Source organism: Eriocheir sinensis, chromosome 60 (assembly GCF_024679095.1).
Source record: "Eriocheir sinensis breed Jianghai 21 chromosome 60, ASM2467909v1, whole genome shotgun sequence".
Lineage (NCBI taxonomy): Eukaryota > Metazoa > Arthropoda > Malacostraca > Decapoda > Varunidae > Eriocheir > Eriocheir sinensis.
In genome coordinates this window covers 8904394-8924416 of record NC_066568.1, presented here as the reverse complement: position 1 = coordinate 8924416, position 20023 = coordinate 8904394, and the positions used below count along the sequence as shown (strand labels likewise).

Below are 20023 nucleotides of genomic sequence, written 5' to 3'. Positions count from 1 at the left end.
TTTTTTTTTCTTGCTTCCTTTACTCTATTAAACAACAAATACACGTTTTTTATTCCTAATGCTTACTAACTGGAGAGGTACGTACAAATTGGCAAGCACTGCAGCCCTTGTATGTATATATGTATAATACCTGAATGTTGCAAGATGAACCAAACTAATACAACATTTAAACCTTATGAAATCACTGAAGGAAGGAAAGTCACACCGACACGAATATATATAATTTTTATGGGCGATTTTTCCTCTTATTTTTTATTTTTTTTATATCTAGAGAGCTGCTTCTACCACACCCAAAAAATAGGTACAGTACACTATCAATACAGATACTGGGGTTACGCATGGAAGAAAAGACATGATCACTATTATTGTGAGCATTATTCACCATCACTAAATTACCAGTTGCCATCACTATCATCAATTAGCTTATGACGTCATTATCACAATCAGCAACACTATTACTATCATATTCATTCACTATTTTCATCACTATCACATTCAGCATTATCATCATCAGTCACCATTTTCAAGTTACTATCACAATTCACAATCATTATCATTCACTATCTTTTTCCTTATCATATCCAGCATCACTATCATCATCATCATTCACCATTTCTATCATTAACATTTCCAGCATCATCACTATCATCATTCATCATTTTGTAGTCATTATCACATACAACATCATTATCATTCACTATCTTTTTCCTTATCATATCCAGCATCACTATCATCATCATCATTCACCATTTCCATCATTAATATTTCCAGCATCATCACTATCATCATTCATCATTTTGTAGTCATTATCACATATAACATCATTATCATTCACTATCTTTCTCATCTTCATGATCATTAATTATAACCATCAACATCATTAATAAAGTCATACACACACCATTCAAACATCATTATCACTCTCAACATCACAATCTCCATTATCATTACTATCATTATAATATACTGTCACTAATCTTACGAGTCATCATCATCGTCATCATTCACCATTACGACATCATCACATTCAGCCATCATCATCATCGTCATCATTCACCATTACATCATCATTTCTTAGCATTTTCTCAAGGGAACGGCCACAGAAGAGGCTCTATTTTCTCATATTCTTACACTCCATCTTTGCATACCCAAGCCCCTCATTCTGCTACACTCTCAGGTCCATATTCTTAAACATACAAGACTCCCATTACGATTATTTCCCAAGGCCACAGAGAGGATTAACCAGGTTTTCAAGGGTGATTTTCCATTTCCGGGTGCAGAGGTCGTGTCAAACTATCACTAGGATCACAAAACAGTCCGTAGAGAGCCAGTGAACTACTACGAGAGGCTTTTCAAACGAGGGAACTGAGGTGCCAAGATGTTTAATAATTTGGGTTTCTATCTCTCAAGTATTCTGCCTTCCATTTCTTTTACTTCACATCCTCTGTCTCCTCTTCCTACTCCTTCTCCTCCTCTTTCTTCTCCTCTTCCTCCTCCTGTTTCTACTCATTATCTTTTACTGAGCACATTTTCTCCTTCAGACTTTCAAAACTGTATCTCTCCATAACAACTTCTACCGAGCACATTTTCTCCTTCAGACATTCAAAACTGTATCTATTTCCATAACAACCTCTACCAGGCACATCTCTCTCTCTCTCTCTCCTTCAGACATTCAAAAACCTGTACCCTCCTTTTTCCCAGTTTCCATCCAGCAAACATCTTCCTGCTTCACATATTCAAAGTCAAGCCTCCTCCTATCCATCTTCCATTGCCCAAACTCATTTTTTTTCCCTTCAGACATTCAAAACTGCCTCTTTCCATCCAGTTTCCATATACCAAACATCTTTCTTCAGGCATTCTTTTCATAACACCTTCCACAACAGACATTTTACTCCTTCATATATTCCAAGCTGCCTCTTTCCATTTATTTGCCATCTACTAACTGCCACCTATATCTACATTTTTCTTCCTCCTCAGGCATCCACCAATCCCATCCACCTATAACTTGTCTGTGGAAGGAGCAAGCACATCCACCACTAACCAATGGCATGCATCGTAGGTGGGTCAGGGGCGGAGCTTGAGCAACATATTGGTGTAAACAGGAATTTTTTTTAGGGGTAATTGTTTTAGGAGTAATTTTCAAGGGCAATGGTTTTTTTGGGGGGTGGGGGTAATTTTTTAGGGTAAATATTTTAAGGGGAAATTTTTATGATTTTTTTTATAGGGAAATTTTTTAGGAGCAATTTTTAAGGGCAAATTTTACACACACACACACACACACACCATTGAGAAATTGAGCTTCCCGTATAGATTTGCTGATGCTGGGAATGGTTTAGATTGAACATGAAGGTGGTGTGGGCAAGATATCTCCACAACTTTGAATAAACCAGATAAAGGTAAGTTACGGAGATAAGGAATTAGAGGTTAACTCAACACACACACACACACACACTCTTTCCCTCCTGTACTCATAATAGATTTCTTTCTCTTGCACTCACAGCGTTACCTTTATTCATGTATATACTTTCATTCCGAGTACATTTCTTCCCTTTCTCTGCTAGACTTTACCGTTCTTACTACTCCACATTCTGCCACATAATATACCCTCATTCTCTCCAGTATTAATAGGGCAAGAAATATACATGACTTTATGATTGAGCCAAATAAGGGAAAATATAGAGATGGAACGACTCAAGACTAACTCAACACACACACACACACTCACACTCTCACACACACACACTTCCCTCCTCAATGCCACAGGAACTACGGTAAGCTCACACTAACATATCACCAACATTTAAGTGTAGCAAAATACTGTATATAAACACCACTCAACAAGAACAACAACGAGTGTGCAACCACTGGCAAAGTGAGCAAAATAGCAACAGTAAGCGCCTACCAACAATAGTCTTTATGTTACGATGCAAACACGAACGGTCTCCTCTACGCCGAGCCACTACAGTGTTACATGACAAGCTACGAGTGCATTGTGAGCCGTGAACTTACGCTTTTAACATTGAGTCGTCATTGAAAGAGTATAAACGTGTAAAGACCTCTGAGGCTGGTGTGGAGTGTAGTGTTTCTTAAGGGTTGAAAGGTTGGAGGTGGTATTACGTGCTTCCTGTCGGGGGGAAAATAGGTGTGGAATGAATGAATGAGAGGAAGGAACGATGGAATGATTAAAAGGAGGAAGAAAGGTGTACGAAAGGGAGGAAAACAGAATGAATAAAAGGAAGGAAGGATAAAGAAAGGGGACCACAATGAATGAATGAAAGAGGGAAATAGAAAGGAAGGAAAGGAAGGAAGGAAGGGAAAAAATTAGATGAATAAAAGGGAAGGAAGGAAAAAGATACCGTAGAATGAATGAATCACTGAAGGAAATGAAGGAAGGAAGAATGGAATTAATGAAAGAAAAGAAGAGGTAAAGAAGGAATGCATGAAGGGATAAAATGGAATGCATGCACGAAAGGAAAGAGAGAAATGTGATGAAAGAAAAACAGAGCATGAAAAAAGTGGAAGAAAGGACATAAAATAATGGCCTATAAGAAAGACAAAAGGTGCATGAAGGAGAAAATAATTAAATGAAAAGAAAGCAAAAAGAAAAACTTGCATCACGTGGGACACTGAACGCAAGAGTCAAACCGATACAGAAAATTTCCTTCGGTGACGTGAGTGTTAACTTTCTCGAGGGAACGGAAAAATGCATCAACAACAACCATCAATCAATTCAGGAGAGAGAAAAAACATGAAAGGAGTGAGATTAGAAGAGGAGGAATGCATGAGGGACAGATAAAGGAAATAAGAACAGAAAGGAGTGAACTAGGGAGAAGAGGAGGGTAAGGGAGATGGACATAAAAAAAGGAAATAAGTTAACCCCTTCAACACGAGGACGCGTATACTGCGTCCTGGCGCGCTTTAGCCAATACACGAGTTATTTTATCTTTATATTTATGCTTACATCTAAAAATTATCAATTAATTCATGCTTCTTTATGTGCACCATTTACTTCTGCATGTTTTCATATATAATACATGATGATTATGTTGAGTTTATGGCTGAAAACTTGTTATATTCAATAGCGACATTTGAAATTTGGCGCGCGGTGATCCTGGATATGGCACAGGGCGCTGTTTTTGGCCCGGCCGTAGTGAGTTTCATGTGCACCATTTATTCTGCATGTTTTCATATATAACACATGGTGATTATGTTGAGTTTATGGCTGAAAACTTGTTATATTCAATAGCGACATTTGAAATTTGGTGCGCGCGGCGATCTCAGATACGGGGCGGGGCGCTGTTTTCACCCGGCCGTAGTGAAGGGGTTAAATGAATGTAATGGCGTAGAGAGGAATTAGAGGAGGGAAGGGAAGAATGAAATGTAAGAATGGGAGGATAAAAAGAATCAATAAAAGAAGTCAACTCAAGGCTTGTGAAGTCAGCCTTTGAATGCCCTCCCTTGATATGTTTAAATTTTATAATATACTAGTGTCAAAGCCTCATTCTGAAACTACTACTACTACTTTTAATCAGACTTTTACACTAGTATATACAATCTCTCTCTCTCTCTCTCTCTCTCTCTCTCTTACAAACACATACTCTATTTTTGTTGTTTTCTCTCATTTTTGCTTTTTATATATTTATCCATAACTAAACTAATTTGACATAACACAATTCATTACTCTCTCTCTCTCTCTCTCTCTCTCTCTCTCTCTCTCTCTCTCTCTCTCTCTCTCTCTCTCACACACACACACACACTTTGGCTTCCACATGACAGCCGAGCGGAAGAATTTATTAAAGTTACAAAGTGGAATATATAAGACCCTACAAAAATATCAATGTACGTCTAAATTTGCGACGGAACACAAATGATGCCAAGTCAGTGTTATGGAAACTTACGGCAAAAAACACCGATGGCGAAGCGAGGGACAGACAGAAATAAGAAAACACGATTGACGCTCCGAAAATAATAATAATAATAATGATGACAATAATAAGAACAATGATAATAATAATAATAATAATAATAATAATAATAATAAACTTTTCAACAGAGGCAAGGTGGTTTCATAATGGTGTTAATAACTAATAATAATAATAATGATAGTAAAAAGAAGAAGGAAAAAGAAGAAGTAAAACAAGAAAGAAAGAAAAGAAGAAAATGAGGAAAAAGAAAGAGAAAGAAAAACAAGAACAAGAAACAATAGTAATAACAATAATACACAAAAATAATAATAGTAATGACAATAACAATAATGAAAATAATGACAATAATAATGCTAACTTTGGTAATAACAATAACAATAATAATAATAATAATAATAATAATAATAATAATAATAATAATAATAATAATAATAATAATAATAATAATAATAATAATAATAGCAAAAAAATAACCCATAGTTGTTCTCCTCCGCACACCACAACAAAAACAGACATTACGAACCCTTCACGCCACCTCCATAAGTGCCGTGCTCACAAGGGATCCAGGACTAACATGCAGAGGATCGGACCCTTCATCGGAGCCTCGAGGAGCATCAGCGCAAACTCCCGACTAACGGCACAGCAGGACTCGATTCCACAAAAAGGACTGCCAACAGGATCGAATTCCCCACAGTTATCAGATCTCTTGCTGCAATCTCCTCTTCTATTCTGCACTAAGGACTTTCAATAGGATCAAACTCCCTATGCAAGAGGTTCTGGTTTATGTGTTATCAAGCAGGTTCAGATCTCTTGCTGCAATCTCCTCTTCTATTCCACACTAAGGACTTTTAACAGGATTGAATTCCCCATGCAGGAGGTTCTGGTTTATGTGTTATCAAGCAGGATCAGGTCTCTTGTTCCGATCTCATCTTCTTCGTGCTGGAGGTTAAAGAGATCTTGTTGCAGTAAATCCTCCTCGTCCTGTAATCCCAAGTCCTCCGGTAACTCCAATTCTAACCTTCCCTGAAACGCCGAAGGGTCGAAACTTGCTTCAAATGCCTCGTCCTCGCTGATGAAACTCGGTACTTGCGTCTCGTGTTCAAGCTGTACCGACAACAAGCTTCCTTGGTGCTGGGGTAAGCTTCTATCTGGCTCCCCTGTGGCCCTGGTGAGTGGTGAAGCTTTCTGTGTTCTCTGGTGCTCTCCTGCTGTGCTCTCTGCTGTCTGCTGTGCGAACGTCACTCTACGCTGTGTGGTTTGTCTTCCTCTCTGTTGCTGTGGGTTGCTGTATACATGGAAATGCTGTGATGCTAACTGTTCTTGCTGCTGTGGGCTACCATATGCTTGGAAATGCTGGACGTTCTGTGGTACTGGTTGTTCTTGTTTTTGAGGTTGCTGTTCAAACCTGTCTTGCTTCAGTGGGACGGTTTTCAGGGCACGTGTCTTTCGCTTGACGTCACGCTGCTTGAGTGTTTGGAGTTGTTTGTTTTGGGGGCTCTGTGTGGGGGGATGCTTTGCTATGCCTTTGGTCTTCTTGTGTTGGCCTCTCCCTTCATGACCCTGTTGCGGTATAAGGTTCATTACTTTGGGTTTGTATGTGTGTGGCTGTGTGGCTGTGTTTGGTTGGGTGGAATGATGTAGTAGATGCCTCTTTAACTGTTGTGGTGGTGGCGGTGGAAGTGGTTTCGTTGTGTTTGCCTTCCTGTCTTCCTTCTCTCCTTCCTTCATCACCTCCTCCTCCTCTTTCTTTAAATACATCCCACCAACTTCCCTCTCAAGTAGAAGAATCTGCCGTCTTTGTCTCTGCGGTTGTGGTTGTGGTGGTGGTGGGAGTTGTGGTTGCAAGTTCCCATTTTCGTGTAAGATCAGAAGTTGTTGTGGTTGTTGTAGGAGCTGTATTTGTGGGTTGTTTATTACTAGTTGCTGTTGTGGAGGGTGGTTTTTCAGGAGTGGTAGTGGTTCAAGTTGATTTTGTTGTTGTTGTTGTTGGCCTCCAAGTTGTAATGGTTGTAGTTGTTGTCCCAGTAAGTGTAGTTCTTCTTCTGATATCACAACCTCCTCCTCTTCTTCCTCCTTCTCTTTCTCTACTTGTTGTTGTTCTTGTTGTATTATAAGTTGGTGTTGCAGTACTTCCTCATCTTGTATTTCTATTGCTACTTCCTCCTCATCCTCATCTTCCTCCTCCTGTTGCTGATGTTGATAGTGATGATTCAGTTCTAAGTCCTCAATATATATCAGCTGCTCTGGTTTTTGTTGCTGTTGTTGTTGTTGAGGGTGTACTTGTATGTATTGTACCTTCGCTCTGGGCAGATGATGTTGATGTTGATGAAAATTGTCACTTTGGGATAGGAACCGATTTGCCATTAGTGTTTTGTTTTGTACTTGTTGTTGCTGTTGCTGGCTGTCCCCGTCAGCCAGCAGGTCCCCACTGAGCAATGCTGAGTCCTGGCACGGCTTCAGCAGGCACTCCACCAACTCAGGGTCACTGCCAGACGTGTTCTCCTCCAGGTCCTGTTGCTGGAGATGTATTCCCTCGTCCTGTGACCCCAGCTCCTCCTCTTGTTGGCACAGATCATCATCCTCTTCCTCTTCCTCCTCATCTTCCTCTTCCTCCTGTCCGTGTACCTCAGCATCATCTTGTTGTTGTTGTTCCTGTGTGATGCGCGTCGTCACCTCCACCATCTGCAGCGGTGTAACCCCAAACAGCGCCGGCAGCCTCCACAGCGTCTCAGCCGTCGCCTTGAGCTCAGCGTTGCGGCGGTCCAGCGCCTCCCTGGTGGCCCCCAGCCGCCGCCCCCGGGCCTGGAGGCGGCTCAGCGTGGCGTTCAGCTCCTCCTTGGCCGCCACTGCCACCACACTGCTCTGGCGCAGGGCGTGGATCTCCTCCTCACGCTCTGGGGGGGGTGGGAGTGAGGGAGAGGGTGAGGGTGAGGTGAGGGTGATGGGAGAAATATGATAGGGGGAAAGAATCACACTTAACCTAGGATAAGGAGTGCAAGGGTGCATGTCCACCCAAAGACAAAGCTGTCACTTTTTTTTTACGTCTGGCCTGTAGCATCAGTAGCCTTTCATAATGGGGCCTGCTGGTCAGCCCCAGCCCATGAGTGACAAAAGTATGCATTTTAAAGTGGCACCATTCTTGTTTGGCTCATGTAGACCTCCCAGAGCTCCACTTAAGCCTCTTCGCCTGCCTGGAACCTGGGTCCTCCTGGACACGGTGCATGCACGCTGACCACTCAGCCACTGCCTCCCCCATAAAAGTGCTGTCAACAGCACCACCATCAAGAAGAAATGGCCCTGCAAGTTTCTATTAGATGGTTTGAGTTTACTCTTTGAGAACTGCACTCTGCTTATCTGCCCCTGTGTGGACATGGCACACCAAAACTATCAAGAGAAACTCTCGTAATGAGCTAAATTCATCTACATGTCACTATCTTCTTTTAAAGTAATTTTCTGTTGCTTAATCCTATTAGTTAGCCAGACCATGTGTGTTTTGTTGATTACCTCCTCTGTCCTTCATCTGTGTCTGGAGGATGTTGTGTTGGTGTTGCAGACTTTGTAACTTTGTATTTGCACTCTTCGTAATTTGATGACAACAACAACTCTCTAACTTATACATCACATGAAGAGCCAAGAGGAAAGACATTAGCTGCAGATAAACAAATGAACAACAAACAACAGCAAGACTCACCCATGACCTTGGCCATCACTCCCTCCAGCGCCTCCGTGATGCTCTCTGTGGGGGGCGGCGGAGGGGACGGGGGAGTGGAAGAAATGCCTCCTTCATCTTGTCCATCCTCCTCCTCCTCCTCATCCTCCTTGTCGCCATCGTGGTCATCCTCCTGGGGGGTGCGGGGGGACTGAGGGGGGGCAGGGGAGGGGCTGCAGGAAGGGCACCCCACCAGGAGGGAGTCAACACCTGAGAGAGAGAGAGAGAGAAGGGTGAGAGGCTGCAAGAAGAGAGTAATGCTTTGACACAAACTTTTTTTTGTTACTGTTTGCAGCATTACTTCCAGGTCCATTTTCTTTTTACAGTGAAGGAAAAAGCTCAAGGGCAAAAGCACCAAAAGAGCAATGCAAAATTGAACCCGGTACCAGCGATGGGCCAAATTTGTGCCATGATAGAAACCCCCAAAATAGATGAAGCATAAACTGATCACAAATGCATTGATATATATTATGAAATGATTTGCGAGAGTGATGATTTTTTCTCATTTTTCTCGCTTAGAGGGGCCTTTAACCTGGTAGCAGCGGCGGGCCAAATTTGTGGCTTTATCGTGTACCAGCGATGGGCCAAATTTGTGCCATGATATAAACCCCAAAAAATAGATGATGCATAAACTGATCACAAATGCGCTGATATATATTATGAAATGATTTGCAAGAGTGATGATTTTTCTCATTTTTCTCGCTAAGCGGGGCCTTTAAGAAACATGATCCCCGCAGCTACAGGGTTAAATTGATAGTGATACAATAGTGTTTCGTGTGCTTTGGGTACTTCTTTGAGATGCTGACAACACCCAGAGCACATGAAAACATTTTTGTATTGACAGCAATTTCCCACAGCTCTTTTGGTAACAACATAGTGCCTGTGATGAAGGTGGCCACTCTCCCACTCTATGGCTCTGGCTTTTACTACAAAATCTGTGGTTTTTTTTGCATGTTCAGTGAAGACTCGCATAAAGACATAAAGGGGCTTATACACTGGGCAAATTTTCCGTGGATCTTCAGTCAAACCATGATTTCCGCTGGTGTGGTTCTCATTTGTTTCTTGTTATTGCTGCTGATGATGATGATGGTGAGTAATACCGCCGTCCTTCTGTGAAATCTACCGTAGCTTTGGAATATTGTGGACCCGCCAGAAAACCACGGAAGTATGAGAACCACACCAGCGGAAATCGTGGTTTGACTGAAGATCCACGGAAAATTTGGCCAGTGTAATAGCCCCTTTAGGATGCACTTGTGTGGCATATGAGAGGGAGGGTCAAGGTTATAAAAACAAGAACAGAAACAGAGAGGAGTATCAAGACACCTCTCCTTCCAAAACTGACCCTCTCTCTCTTCTGGCCACTCATTGTCCTTTTGTGGAAGCAGCGATTATCTATCTATCTATCTATATCTTCGATGCCTTGCTCCATCACAGGAACTTTCCTCCAGGGGATGACCGCGGCAGAAGTATCTCCATCTCTCCCCGTTCTGTCACTCCCTCTCAGCACACCCAATCCTGCTACTTCCAACTCTCGCTGCATACTCACTCACCCTATTGATCCACTTCACAGGAAACCTCATACCCTCCCTCATACACTCTCTTCACAAATTTAATTCCCATGGCCCGCACCAGCAATTAACGGGCTCTTTCCTGGTCTTTGTTTTTGCTTTTGCCTTTGAGATGCTTCCTGTGCTAAAAAAAAAAGTGGCATATGTGTAAGAGGGTAGAGAACGTCAACCACAACAACACGCCTGTTCCTCACCTTTCCGGGCAGGGGCGAGGTGCGGTGTGTGGGGGGTGAGGGGGGAGCCACAGGTGAGGCAGTCCCCAGCCCCCTGACCCACCCTCAGGGCTGCCGCCATCTGCCGCTCCTCCTCGGCCAACCTCTCCCGCTGGTACTCCCCTGTGATGGCCTGGGGGAGAGGGAGTGATGGAAGTCAATCACAGTATTCTCTGTACGGTAAGTTTTTAAGGCCGTGGATCATTTTGGTTCAATCAGGCAAGGAGCAAACTGAATATGCCTTGTTTAAAAAAAATAAATAAATAAATAAAAAAAAAAAAAAAATCATTGATGGCTGATTGAGGTAAATGGTTATGGCACCAGAACTGAAATGGTCATATAGTTAGAATACCAAAAACAAATTAAATATATATGTATGACTGTCGATTTGGGTCATTCAGGGGAATACATAGGAAAAACAGACACCATAAGACCTGGTGGTCTTTGGCGAGGGTGTCTGTCTAGGAGGGGCGAACTAACCTTGTGCCCTGTTGTTTGGAATAGTAGTTGACTGATGGATTGGGGAAATGATCAAGGCACTGCAACTGCTACGATTATATGGTTAGAGGAGTAAAAACAGTAATTAAATAATATAAGTTTGGAAAGTAGAAGTTTCGTTTAGTTGGCGCAACATCTGTGGTCATATGCCGGAGAGAGACAGAAGGGGAAGGAATTATAGAGGGAACAGATCCCAGGAGACGGGACACAACCCCCGATTAATACCTGGTACCCATTCACTGCTGGGTGGACAGGTATCGGAAAAGCCGCCCAAATTTTTACACTCCACCCAGGAATCGAACCCGGGCTCTCTCAGTTGTGTGCCGAGTGTGCTAACCACTGCACCACGAAGCCCCCTGTATATATATGTATGGAGATCTGGGCATTCAGGGAAGGGGCAAGCTAACCCCATGCCCTGTTGTTTAGAATAGTAACTGATTGCTTGGTTTGTTGGGGTATATAGTCATGGTGATATGGTTATAATAGTAAAATCTGCAATTAATGGACATACAGTCACACCTTGCTTTATGTGCTTAAATCGCTCCGCAATTTTGTTCACAAACAAAAATGAACGCACAATGTAGTGCTGAAAACACAGATCGCACACTAGAGCACAAACATAAGTGGTCACGAGTGCGCAGTCCTACCTCTGCGAGTAACAATGTGGACTGGGACCCAATTCCCATAGTTTTCTGCTCTGAGCTGTCTCGTCTTCCAGCAAACAAAGGAAACACACGCTTGCGTCTTTGACTTGTACAAACAAGATGCTTGAAGACCAAGTCACTGCTCGTAAACCAAGGCATTTTTAGTGATTTTTTTGCTCGTAAATTAAAACACTCGTAAACTGAGATATTACTGTACATTTGACCGTTGGTAAAGGCATCCCTCGCACAGGGAGAATTTACTCACCTGCAGATGTGTCTTGCCATAGAGGTGCTCGCGCTTATTGTGCAGTGAGGTGAACAGCTGGTCACAGATGCGGCAGTACAGCTCCTCACTGTCATCATCCTGAGAGGGAGATGAGGAAAGGAGATTAAGATGATGGGGGAAAACAAAAAGCTACACATGGCGGTGGTGCTCATTTCTGTCACACTGGCCCTTGTGCCTGTGGTGGTTAAGAACCCATCACCGCAGGACACAGGGCCAGTGTAACATCCAGGTAACCAGTTTACCTTCCCCAGTTTTTGTCAGGTGCCCATTTATCAACCAGTCCAAAAGGGAGAATGAACACCTGGGTGGGCTGCATGCTGACTGCCCCAGCTGAGATTCAAACCTGGGCCCATGGAGTGGTAGTTAGGGAGGGATGTTAACCACTGCACTGTGGAGGCATAGTAATATCAATGTGAAAAACAATCATTAAGCAACAACTCAACTCACATCAATTTCGTCAGTGAAGTCAGAGGATTCTTCCGTTGTCGTTCCTCCACGTCGGATGACATCTGGAGGGAAAGATTGCAAAAGTATGGGCATTAGAATTTAAATAACGGTGACACGTAGGGTTAGTAAACAATTCATGTCGTATGTATCGAGTAACAATTATTGGTCATCAAATAAATAAATTAAAAGACAATATAAATTAGCCTCAGTAAAAACATGTGCTGGTAACTATACACAATAAGTGAAGTACCCCATTAATCGCATCAGTTACCTAGTGTTAACCTTTCATTGTTGACTAAAAACACTGTGTACCAAGTAACCCAAACCCCGAAATTGACCCCTCTTTCAGCCACCTCTTGATTCTTTTTAAGAGCAGCGAGTAGTGGGCTTTTTTTATTATTGTTTCCTTTTTTTGTGCCCCTGAGCTGTCTGCCTTGTTGTAAAAATAATAAATAAATAAATAAATAAATAAACATTCATTCCCACGTTATTATCACAGCAGTCAAACTCAATGTCATAATAATAAGTATACATTTTTTTTTAATAACATAACACCCACCCCACACCCTCGTACTCATCCCAAACTCTCTCCCTTTCCCCTCTCTTCATCCCTTCCCACCTATCCCAACACACTCTTTCATCCCTTCCCCTCCCTGTTTCCTTCTCCTTCTACCCAATCCTTCTCTTTCCTTCATCTCCACCCTCCTTACTATACAATGAGGCTGATGATAACAGTAACCTAGCAACAAAGGAGCCTCACCCGTGAATTTAAATCCTATCCTTATCCTAATCCATACCTTGCACATTCCCGCCTCCAACCTTCACTCTTTTCCCAGCCATCCCATTTCTTTCCCTATCCTTCACCCCTCCCACCCACCCCACACCCTCTTACTCATCCCAAACTCTCTCCCTTTCCACCTATCCCACCCCTTCTACCCATCCCTTCTCTTTCCTTCATCTCCATCCCTTCCACCCATCCCAATACACCCTACACCCATCACATCCCCCTTCCCTACCCTTCCACGCACACCCTTTCCCTACCCTCCCATCCCATCACCATTCCCCCCTCTCTCCAACCCCTTCTATCCTCCCAGCCCACTACGTACTCTTGATCCTCTTCTTCCGTAACAACAGCTGGTAATCATGGGACTGCCTGTAGGCCTGGAGTTCGTTTCGGTACCTCCGCTTGTCCTGCTCCGAGCGACTCACGAATGCTGCCTTCTGCTCCACACTCATCGCTGACCACTCCGCACCCAGCACCTTGGTCACCTGGCGGAGGGGGGAGTGGATGAGCGGGCAGGTGGGAGGCTGAGTAGATGGGTGAGCAGAGTAGTAGCAGAGAAGGTACAGTAAATGATGGTATATGTTGAAATTGTGATAATGGGTGAATATGTGGGTGATGAGTGGATGTATGAGGGGGTGGGTGAATACAGTAATAAATGAGAAGGTAAAAGACAGTAAGAGAGAGAATGTGAAAAAAGAGATGGACAGATGGATGAAATAAATAGTAAATGATAAACTAGTAGTGGATGAGTAAATGGGTGGGTGGATGAGTCGGTGGGTAAATTGAGCAGTAATAGAAAAGGTAAAAGACAGCAAGGGATAGAATAACATGCAGAAAAAAAATAAAATACTGAATCCTGGATGAGTGGGGATGACTATATGGATGAACTGGTGTCTGGAGCAATAATAGAAAAGGTTAATAATAGTAGGGAAGAGAATGACTTGTGGAAAAGATAGACACATAACTGATGACACAGCACGGCTGTCCCACTCACCGCCCCAAAGCTGAGCTCTGGCCGGGTCTCCCTGTAGTACTTGCGGCGCTCGTTGAGGAACAAAACATACGCGGTGAGCGGCGCCTTGGGCGGCTTGGCGCCCGGCAGCTCCGGCTTCCTCTTCCGCCCCTTTGGCCACCCTCCACGCCTCTTCTGTGGGGGCAGGAGGAGGAGGAGGAGAGTCAGTAAAGGAGGAGATTTTACAATGCAGATTGCAATGTAAGAAAGAAAAAAAAAAAAAAAAAAAAAAGAAAAGAGGTCCCTTGGTGAAAAGCAGAGGCTGTCACAAAGGAGCAAATCAAAACAATGCCTTGCAAGTAGGGGGAGGCATGGAGTCTCATGGCTTGAAGCCACTAAACTGTCAGTCAGCCATATTGTTCAAGCCAGGGAGGAGTGGCCACATGGGTGTACCTCCATGAGCAGCCGGCTCATGCCTAGCCTAGGAGCTAATCCAGGTGAATACCCATGCAAGCCCCCTACAGCTATATGGACATGTGGCATGCTACCCAAAAGCCGACCCTGCTCATCGGGTTTTCTCTGTAAGAGTTAACCCTGAGAGGAGGAGGCCAAGGGGAAGCCCAGAGTTCATGACTTGAGCAAGTTGATAAATCCTGCCACGAGGTACTCAGGATGGGGAGGGAGCCTGCATGGAGACTGCTTCAGAGATTTAATATATTCACCTTGTAGCTAATCTATTTAATGCCCTCACCTTGATGGCCGTGGGTGAGGTGGATGAGGGTCCACGCGAGGCTGAGGGGCGGGGCTGGATGAAGGCCGGGGGGGTGGACGGGGCCTCCGACGCTGACTCAGTGGACGACTCTACCGGCTCATCAACGGAGGACCCCATGCCACTGGTCTCCCCATCTGTGTCTGCGCGCTGCGGCACCTGTTGGGGAGAGGGAGAGATCCTTACATGACACCACAGCATCTTGGTCATGGCAACAAAGACCATGAAAGAAGAAAAATAAAATGATTGGAAATGATTGATTGATAAGTGCAGTAAAAGTCTTTAATCCAGAATGTAGGGGGTCATGGACTTTCCAGATAAGCAAATTTTTGGGATTACCAGGAGGGGACCACGAAATACTCAGACACCATTCCACCCTTGCTCCACCAATCACCAATATTCAGTGCCTGCCCCAGACTTTTATCATACTCTGTACAGCACATTTAACCTGGTAGCGGCGGGGATCATGTTTCTTAATGGTCCCTCTAAGTGAGAATAATTAGAAAAAAATCATCACTCACACGAACCATTTCATAATATATATCAAAGCATTTGTGATCAGTTTAAGTATCATCTATTTTGGGGGGTTTATATCATGGCACAAATTTGGCCCGTCACTGCTACCGGGTTAAGCATCACATCTAAGAGCTGAACTAACAGTAAGTTATTTGAAGACTTGCATCACATGTTAAACAAAGGACACACAGCCGGCGGCAATCATGAAGTGTATGTCATTTTCTTTTTCAATTCAAGGGGCTTAAGCATATCATACAATGTGAATTATTGACTACTGAATGCTTCTCTATAAATATCAGGTAATATAAATTTGAAATGGGAAATAAAAACGATCATAACTACATCGGGGACATCAAAAACTCCCACCCGGCAACCCCAAAGCCCACCTTGCGTCCATTCTTCCGGGGGGGCAGCGGTGTGTCCCTCAGCTTGGCGCCCCGGTAGCTCTTTGGGGTTTGGGCGGCCCAGCGCAGGGACGGCCCCACGAATGGCTCCTCACTCAGCTCATCCTCGTCCAGCGAAGACTTGCAGCCTGACACCAGCTTGGCACGCAGGGCAGACACCTCCGAGACTTGTAACGTGTGTGTGCGCGTGTGCACGTGTGTTTGAGGTGGCTGTGGCTTTGTCTGTGTGTGTGTCTGTGTCTGTGGTTTGATCTGTATGTGTGTCTGTGTGAGTGGATGTCTCTGTGTGTGTACCTGTGTGTGTGTGTTTGTCTCAAGTATGTTTGTGTATGTGCTCTTCTTGGTGTTTGTGTACGTCTTCAGCAGTGTAGATTCCCTGTGTGCGCTTGTGTACGCTTTGGGAACAGTCGGTGATGTGATGGTGGTGGTGGCTACAGGGCTTGAGTGCGTGTTTGTGTGCGTTCTGAATGTGGCTGGCAGCTTGGTGTGTGCGTCTGTGTAGGTGAGTTTTGTCTGTGTGTGCGTTTGCTGTGTGTGTGTGGTTGATGTGTGTGCGTATGTGGCTGTTATCTTACTGCTGTTGTTGTTTGGTATTTCTTCTGCTGAGATCTGTTGGAATATGGTGGATCAGAACCTGACTAACTGACTGGCTGACTAAATGCCTGACTGACTGCATAAATGCTTGCCTGCATGACTAACTAAGTGACTGAATGACTGTGACTGACTGGGTGACTGATTAATATTAATAATACAACAAAAACTCGGAAAAGTTTAAAAACAACTTTTTGGCCCATGGCAACTTTTGGGGTGGTCCTAATTGGTTAAATATATACATATCCTTTACAAAGTTTGTCATATGATGCAGAAAATAACAGGGAATTAATTTCTGACCTCAAAATAGCTATACAACAAAAACTAACAGAGAAAAATTGAAAAAAATTAAAAAATAACCATTAAAAATTTTGAACGGTCCAAATTGGATGACTGACTGACTGACAAAGTAAATGATCGACTCTGACTGACTGACTAATTGGCTGAATGAGTGAATAACTGACTGACAAATTGATTGACTGATTAACTAATTGACTGACTAACTAACTCATGGATTTAACATATTTACTGATACTGAAACTGACTGATTAACTAATTGACTGACTAACTGACTCATGGCTTAACATACTTACTGATACTGAAAAACTTACAGCAACTGACTGACTAACAGATTACACAACCAACTGATGGACTAACTGACTGACTGGCAAAATAAATGACAACTGTGAACAGGTGACTTACTGACTGAGATACTGATGGGCATAAAACACAGACCCATACAATGACTGAGTGACTCCTTAGATTAATAAATTATAAAATCATAGAGAAAATAACTGGAAAAAGAGAGAGAGAGAGAGAGAGAGAGAGAGAGAGAGAGAGAGAGAGAGAGAGAGAGAGAGAGAGAGAGAGAGAGAGAGAGAGAGAGAGAAGACAAAGAAAAAGAAAACAGAGGATAGAAAAAAAGAAAAGAAAAGAAGAAAGAGAGGAAAGAGAAGGAAAGAGAAAGAAACAGAAAGAAATAAAGAAAAAGAAAAAAAGAGAAAGATCAGCATACTTCCAATCAGACAAAAAACAAAACAAAACACAAACACGCTTCAACACGTTCTAACCTGAAGTGGTGGCGTGAGGTCAGGCGAGGTCGGCAGAAGGGAGAGGTGGTCACCGAGGAGGAGGAGCGTCTCCCCCCCAAGCTCATCTGGCAGCAGCACCCCCTCCTCCCCCCCTCCGTCACCCCCAACCACCCACATCATGTCCTCCCTGCATGGAACAAGACAAACATTACACACAAGAATACACAACAACAAAATATATGATGCAGGAGAAGGTGCATCAAGCAATAAAGTAACTCCAAAGTTCTCTATCCATCCAAATGTCAGGAGCTTGTGAGAGATTGTATTGATAAGTGCCTCAAGGCTGCACTGGAGTGTTCCCACTCAGGTGCAGGCCATGTGCCTTTAACTGACTTTGCTCTGGCTGCCTCATGAGAGCGACCACAGCAAAATTACCCTCATGCATGCTCCACCCTAACCTTGCTGCGCCCATTTTTTGTCTGCCACACAGGCCCAACCCGAGTACACATGGTTGGCTTTACAGTTTCCACAACTCTTGGAATATGGCCCAGACCTTGAAGATGCCATCAGTGAAGGAGGCTGTGTTGATGTGGTAAGCCTGGACTGTCAGAAAGCCTTCGATACCATCCCTCATGGTCGCCTGATGGTGAAAGGATCTTGGGGTTTGTCTTTTTCAGTTGGCAAATGTGTCAGAATGAACTTTTGTAAAAGTTTCCAAGAGGCACGTGTTCTCTTGCAGTTCTTCATTGGTGAGGAACCCATTCTAGATGTTGACAACCACAAAGATCTTGGGGTCAGGATTGATTCTTCTCTCAAGTTCCATCTTCATGTGAGAGAGATTGCTGGCAAAGCTAGTGGCATAAGCTAGAGTATTCTTAAGGGAGCTATTTGTAGAGCTCCAGATTTTATGAGAACGGTTTCTATTTCGCATATTGGGCCAATCCTCGACTTCGCTTCTGTGGTGTGGTTTACTGGTTTGGGTGATGTTAGACTAGAAGCTGTTTGGGTGATGTTAGACTAGAAGCTGTTTGGGTGATGTTAGACTACTAGAAGCTGTTCAGAGAAGGTGGACTAAGAAAATCATTGGGTTCTGTGACGTACCTTATAGGAATCGTCTCACGCAACCGAGTCTCTACTCGATCAAAGGCAGACTGATCAGAGCTGATGTTATTATGGTGTTTAAATTTAAAAAGGACTTTGTCCTAATCTTGAACATTTGCTGATGAGAAATCGCAATAGGAACACTAGAGGTCACTCCTGTAAGCCTTATGTCCCCCGTTGTAACACTGATGTGAGAGTCCGCTTCTTCTCAGTGAGAGTAATTAACATTTGGAACAGCTTGCCAGATTCTGTTGTTTCTGTCATCTTGGTGAATTCCTTCAAGCATCAGCTGGGCAAGTATATTGGTATGCACCTGTACAGGTGCCCTGACCATTATTCATCAAGATCAAGATCAAGAAGAGCACTGGCTCTCTTGCCTTAGGCCATCACTAGGTGACCTACACACACACACACACACACACACACACACGAGCGTAAGCCCAGGCCCTGTACAACTACAACTAGGTAAATACACACACACACACACACACACACACACACAGGGCTGCGGCAGCGGTATAAGCAGGTAGGCCAGGCAGGCAGGTAGGCAGCAGGGCTCCCAAGGCCAGGCGGGGACAGACTCACCTGGCGGTGCTGGCGGCCTGCTCCTGGCCTCCGCAGTACAGCAGCAGCGCCTGGCCGACACCCGCGTCACCCAGGACCACCGCCGAGTCCTCCCGGCCCGCCATGGCGACGCAGCACACGCTGGGCGCCTCGAGTGTCGTGAAGGCCAATGTTTACCTCCGAGCCCTCCGCCACAACCTCTCGCCTCGCCAGGGGCCGGGCAGGTACCGGTACTAGCGGTACTGGGAGTCTGGTACCGACAAAACCCGTCCCAGTACTGGTACCGCAAAGTGCTCGCCCCGCGCCCAGAGGGTGGACCTCAAGGGCAGAGGCACCTCGAGGCGTTTTGTTGAGGCCCCGAGGGACGAGCAGCGCCCCGCCCCGCCAGGCTCCCGCCGCCGGGCCAGGTGAAGGTGGCCGCCCGCGGGGGACTCCACGGGTCAGCAGCACGGCTGTGGTGCGGCACCACTACTACCGGTACCGCTGTTTTCGGAACTGGCACTTTGCTGTTCCCGTGTCATTTATTTCCGTCATGTTTCTCTTTAGGAATTGTTGAGGCATGACTCGTTCCTTCATCAGGAGCTAAGTTTGCATATTAATTTCCACCTTTTGACTGAGATTTGTCCATGAGCGTCATTACTCATATTTCCTATAGTGTGCACATCCCTCCACTCCACACTATAACAACAATGATAATGATGATGATAATGACGGTTAGTCACCTAGGCCAAGACGATAATTAATGATTAATATTGTCATTCATGGCGCCGCAACATCGAGGTCACATGGCGGCCTAGACGATAATGCGGGTCACTTCAAGTTCTTCCAAGATTTCCTCAACAGGACCTCGATCTATGGCTCTTGTTCTCTCCTCCTTACTCCAGCTGTGTCTACGTATAGTGGCTATGGCTTAGATTGATTGATTGATAGTTTATTGTTATAGGTAAATCTTAATTAGTTACACTAATAAAATAATTCATATATAGGCCATATATAGGCTGCCTTCAGCACCTTCATTAACT

General features: G+C 44.2%; 1 protein-coding gene across 1 annotated transcript; it reads right to left on the bottom strand.

Annotated features, from left to right (window-relative positions):
• LOC126985877 (trichohyalin-like) lies at positions 1–19265 on the bottom strand. The gene is made up of 11 exons (XM_050841361.1): positions 19023–19265; positions 17376–17523; positions 15697–16323; positions 14777–14953; positions 14068–14220; positions 13396–13558; positions 12290–12351; positions 11822–11920; positions 10397–10547; positions 8617–8844; positions 1–7819 (listed from the first exon to the last, which is right to left on the bottom strand). The coding sequence occupies exons 1-11, from the start codon at positions 19124–19126 to the stop codon at positions 5811–5813; spliced, it is 3921 nt and encodes a 1306-aa protein (XP_050697318.1). The 5' UTR covers positions 19127–19265; the 3' UTR covers positions 1–5810.
• Between the last annotated feature and the right edge of the window lie 758 nt (positions 19266–20023).

Excerpts from the sequence above, each read along its gene's own strand:
- LOC126985877 (XM_050841361.1), bottom strand. The coding sequence starts at position 19,126 with ATGGCGGGCCGGGAGGACTCGGCGGTGGTCCTGGGTGACGCGGGTGTC. Across the intron at positions 17,524-19,022 it reads CAGGCCGCCAGCACCGCCAG|GGAGGACATGATGTGGGTGG; the intron begins GTGAGTCTGTCC and ends TGTTCCATGCAG. Across the intron at positions 12,352-13,395 it reads ACGGAAGAAGAGGATCAAGA|ATGTCATCCGACGTGGAGGA; the intron begins GTACGTAGTGGG and ends CTTTCCCTCCAG.